The following is a 5729-nucleotide window of genomic DNA, read 5'->3' on the forward strand; positions in this document are numbered from 1 at the left end:
AAAAATCTGCCATATGATCAAAATTTAAGGAAAAAAACGGAAGACACATACAATATTTTCATGAATAAATTTGTAATCTGGACACTTGGAAATATCAAATTTTGCTAAGATGTCCAGAACAACAAAAAATATATTTTTTTGCAGGTGCTGTGTTATAAATACAAACATATGTGTATATACCAAACGTTTTTTAATTTCATTTCTTTTATAAAAACGTTTAAAATTACCCATTATTTGTTTTTGTAATTTAAAAGTTTTAACAACAAATGCGATATTTTTACACCTTTCAGAGTAACATAGATATATAGAAAACACCAAATGGTAAAAAGAAAAAAGAAAACAGTACAAATAGGTTGAGCTATTGGCGTTACATGCACATTGAATCGCATGAAGAAAAGCACCATCGGCGGCAAGTCATCCAAATTCTGCAATGAGAGAATGTCATCTTAATATTAGTTACTTAGCACATTAATTATATTTTATTTATGCGTTAAAGTAAAGTAAGGGATATATTAATCAATAAAAGTTTACAATAACTTCGAAAATCGTTTACTTTAGATTGTACATATGTACGTATACAATAAAGTAGGGTTTAAAAAATTAGCCGTATGATAAGTATTTAAATATTTTAATAACACTTGATAAGGAGGACTCTATTAGAACTTAAAAATAATAAAAAAAAAGTTTAATGCAACGTTCACAAAATAGAAGATCACGACCGTTAACGTCATGAAACCAACATACCTATAATACAATGGGACGATTTTGAAAAAAACATCATAAGCTCTATCACTGTTTATTATTTTTGTGTTTTTTCTTTAAATCATTATCTGCCATATCTCTCCTACATTGCACATTAAGATAGATTTAAACACAATTAAGTACGTTAACCTTAGCCAGTTTGAATAGGACGTATTTTTTGAAATGATCCACATTAAAGTTATTGCAGCAAAACCTTGAATTTTGACTATCGTCCGCGCCACAAAAAACACCCAAAATTTTTAAGACTTTCAATTTTGAAACTGATGCAAAAATGGTATCATTAATATCTTATTATCCAACATTTTACATTTTTAGTTTCCTCCCCCTTCTGTTTGACAAAGTTTTCCGAAAAATTAAACATCTTTGTAGTGTGTGTAGAAAGCGATTTCGATGTTCGTTTTGTTAAAACAATACACGGTTGCAATGTTTTTAAAAATTTTAATTTTTTAAAGAATGAAAAATTCATTGTAAATCAAAATTCAAGATTCAAAAAAGTTTCTTACAAGTAAACTATAAGTTTAAAACTTTTTATGATTAATATATTAAGCTGTTTGAAATTAATATTTTAAGCTGTTTTTAATATCACTCAATTGAAAATAAATAACACCAATTTTCTATTTATATCCAAAAATCAGTTTTCTGGTGTGTTCAATGAATATAAGCAAAAAGAAATTATAAAACAGAAAATTAAAATGACGATAATTTGAGTTCGTTCTGCCCGTGATTCAATTATATAAGGTTGTATATATTGCCCAAAAACAACAATTTGTCAAAAGTAATTGGAACCATAATGTCAAAATTAGCCGTTTTTCGTTTTGTTTTCATAACTCAAAATTTTCAAGTAATGTAAATGCGTTTTACGTAATTTTTCTCACATATTTTACCATCCTACTTCCGTCTGATTGATACAACTGTTCCAAATAATTTAGAACAGTTTAACGCGTGTTTACCCATTTTGAAAACGAAAATCAACAACGGCAAAATCTTTGATATACTCTTAAGTTATATATGTATGTATATAGTTACAATGCTCAATATATATACTTGTATGTAAACAAATTCATGTTAAAAAGTTACTACGGTGAACAGGAAGTAAACCTACGTTGATAAAGTCTATATAAAAAAGAATTTTTAATTATTAAGCAACCTTAACAGAATGTATGTAAAATAATTTAACTTTCACAATTTTCAAATAAAATAGCTTTCATTAAATATAATATTTGTTATGCTTTCTTATGTCCGCTTTCAATTCATAGTGAGTGACTTTTTATTTGAATGTTCTACACTTGAAGATACTTGTAGTATTTCGAAATTTATACTCACATATTCATACCAGAATGTCGGTATGACCATTTTACTGAACCGCTGCAATTCCTTACTATAACCAGCCATATCAGGTAACGGAATATTTGATTGAAATCTGTATTTTACTTCAATTGGTATACCAGATATTGGTTCTATTACTATTATGGCTTCGTGGTCCTTTTGGTTTGGTGATAATCCTTCAAAATGTTCACTCCAATTGTAAGTCGAACCATAGAAATGCGGATGTGAAAATGCAGAGGGAACGTCATCTGTATTCATACAATAATAACTCAATTTATTACTATTTTTATAATGACTTACATTAATTTTGTTGGAGCATTGCTGCTTTAAGGATGTTAATTAATTAATGTCTAATGTTCTATGTGCTTATAATCAGTTTGGATATTTTAAAATGAGATTGAGATGAAATCTACTTTACCACATGCGGCAAATACAAATATTATAGATTTCTGGCTCAGTTTAAATAAAATTTTTACTTTTTAACTAAAAGCTTTTGAGTTGAATAGACATTTTTTTTTTAATAAAATTTCATATTCTAAATTTATCACAAAGAGAAAATTATGCATATTAATACACATTTTCTCACTCTTAATGTAAAATTGATTATTTCAAATATCGACTTACTAAAAAGACATTTCGAAACATCAAACATTCCTTTATGTAACTTGATTCCCATAGCATCATCCAAACAACTCTTCTCTACAGAGTTATCGTTAATAGCGTAACGAAAGCCTTTGAACCCCAAATGATGTACAGTGTCAACATAGTTTAAAAGATGCGTTCTACAAGCTTCACCAGCAATAATAGTTAGTTCACGTTCAGGATCCAAATATGGTGTAAACAATGAATTATCAAAAGCTTCCGATAACTCAATTGGACAATACTGAGAACCAGTTGTCAGCTTTAATTTCTTTAAGCGATTCATTTGTTCAGGAAAGAATGTTTTTTGGTTCAAAGAATTAACTTTAAAAAAATTATTTACACCATTTTTTGAACCTATTTTTACATTGAATATTTCTTGCTTCTTTTTGAGTGCCTGCAATGGCATTGTATTAATAAAAATAAGTAAATTTAAGTAAATGAGTTAATAAAATTTACATTATGCAGCATCCCACAGTTTGAAACAATATTTGGTACATAGCTGGACAGTGACTTTAAAGCAGGTGTTGTAAAGTTCCACAAAAAATAATTGATTGTTTCTTTTATTAGGACCGGTTCCTTGACAGTTATAGCGTTAAAAGCATGTCTCACAAGAAAAACCCAATCATGGAATTTAGCAGCAGTGCCGAACAAAATGAAGTTTGGTAAAATTATTGTTTGATTAAGTATATCTGGAGCACAACTGCTGGCTGCGTCAAACTGTATGTCGTCATAACGTAATTTCCGATAGGTAAGACTAGAGTCAGTTTGGTTCAATATTTCATTTTTTCCCTTAATACGATACACGATTGGTCCTATCTCTTGTAGCTTAATTTTTGAATCACTACCGTTAAGAAAAGCTTCGCCATTCGTGACGTTAAATAGGTAACTTTTCAAAGTTCCATGTGGCGATGCTATCCAATTTTCTTGTGAGGGGAAGCCTTTTCGAAATCGAATGTGTTCTTGTGTAAGGGCCCATTGAAAGTTTACTTTTAGCGAAATTACAAATAAAATCAAGCTGATTGCTCCTAATAGCGTCACTAATACAATTTTACCTACAATTTTTATTAATTAAATTATTTGAATCGAGTGCACAATACCAACTATATATCTTACACCAAAAACACTTCCTAGCTGGCATATTAAAATAAAGCAAGCAACTTATATATGCACAATACTTTGAGCATTCAAATTATATTTAATTTTCTAATGATCCTCAAAATGAAATTAGTGGGATATTCCGCAATGTATTAGAAAATAATAAAAAATAAGTAAAATTACTATCGCAAGTAGATTCCTATACAGGGTGAATTAATAAAAAAATTGTTACTTCAAAATTTTAAATTTATATGAAATAATAAGATCACAATACAATATTACGATTTTTTTAGTTTGCTGACGTTTAAATCATGTGTTTTATGTCGTGCATTTTAGAACTAGATAGCACAATTTTAATAAACCAATTTATGTTATAACTAAATTAGCAAATAATATTTGGAACATAAGCATTTATTTCTATACCCTGTTACTTAGGTATCATAAGGTCAGATGAAAAGATTAACTATTTCAATATATGTATTTTTATACATACATTGTATTAATAAGAATAGGCTTGCCATAATAAACACTTGATAATGCTTCTCTTCGCAATTGAATTAATTCTCTTAGTTATATACCATACATAGTTTTTGCATTGTATAAGTACGACAGAACAAAATCATAGAAGAAGCTGTTTTCGGCTAGCTCGAATGCTAACAATGCTTTTGCATTAGCATATCTACCACTTCTAAATCAGGCTATAAAAGTACGATCAAAACTTACAAACTAATTGTTATAAACTATCTGAAAAAATACCGAACAACAAATTACTGTTTTCGATTAAAAATATAATTGGTTAATTAAAAAGGGAACAAAATTTTGATTTCATGAAAACCTTAATTTTAAGTATACTAAGCAATTGGTTTAATGTAATGTCTGTGAAACTCTCCTTCATAACCAGCTAATAATAATTTGGAATAATAGTGGCAGCTTTAGTCAGAAGTTTAAAAGGCATCCAGATCCGAGGCGGTGGCCAAATCGGAGCTCTTGAGCTCGCATCCGGCTTCTATCCGAACCTTCTGTCCGGAAATAAATTGAGGGGATTTTGCGATACTGAAGTCTTTTTCTACACAACAACGACTGGATGGTGTTCAGGTTGCAGGGGTCAGAAGAACCATACCACCAATAGCTGATACTCCTACGCAAAGAGTCCCACGGTAACCCAAAGTGAATTTAAAAGCTTTGGTTTCTTTCCTAATAGAACCCAAGGCGGATAACCCAGAGTCTTTAGTAGAAGAAGGACGAAGAAGCCCAAACGGGCGTGAAATTGACTCCATTCTTTCGAATGAGGTGAGCACCTCAAACAATAGCAGTTTGACGTTAGAAAGATAATGCTGTTTTATAACACTGGAAGAATAATAAAACGTCGAAAAGACGCTATAGGTAAATTAACCAAACATGCTGATACGAAGTTATTTAAGTACCTTTTCAAACACTATGAAAATTGGTAAAATCAGATAATAACCACGCCCGCTCCCCATATAACGGTTATGTTCAAACCGACTAAAAGTGTTATAATTCACTGAATAAATCCGCCACAACTATTAGACTTCACAACCAAGATGTTATGGAAGGACTTTGTGGGAGCAGTTGTGAAAATTGAACCTATATATCAAAACTAATTTGCCTGTGAAGATGGCGAAACCGGATGATAACCACGCCTACTTTCTGTAATATGACGGGAATTGAATTAACATCTATAATTTTATAGAATAAATATTAGAAGTTTATTCATTAGGCACGATGTACGTACGGCTTATTATGCAGTTCGCGCTGAACTGATCTCATACGACAACCGACAACTATTGCAGGGTTGCCATAATGTGACATTTGATGTCACATTTCCTTATAAAAAACTTTTAAATGCCCTCTGATTCTTTCATTTTCAAATCAAAAATTATTGA

General features: G+C 30.1%; 1 protein-coding gene across 1 annotated transcript; it reads right to left on the bottom strand.

Moving 5' to 3' along the window:
* Nucleotides 1–221: 221 nt before the first annotated feature.
* On the bottom strand, nt 222–3930 carry LOC120772803 (scavenger receptor class B member 1). Its single transcript, XM_040101586.1, has 5 exons — nt 3844–3930; nt 3187–3782; nt 2713–3124; nt 2086–2336; nt 222–425 (listed from the first exon to the last, which is right to left on the bottom strand). The coding sequence occupies exons 1-5, from the start codon at nt 3866–3868 to the stop codon at nt 231–233; spliced, it is 1479 nt and encodes a 492-aa protein (XP_039957520.1). The 5' UTR covers nt 3869–3930; the 3' UTR covers nt 222–230.
* Nucleotides 3931–5729: the final 1799 nt, after the last annotated feature.

This window comes from Bactrocera tryoni, chromosome 3 (genome assembly GCF_016617805.1).
Source record: "Bactrocera tryoni isolate S06 chromosome 3, CSIRO_BtryS06_freeze2, whole genome shotgun sequence".
NCBI lineage: Eukaryota > Metazoa > Arthropoda > Insecta > Diptera > Tephritidae > Bactrocera > Bactrocera tryoni.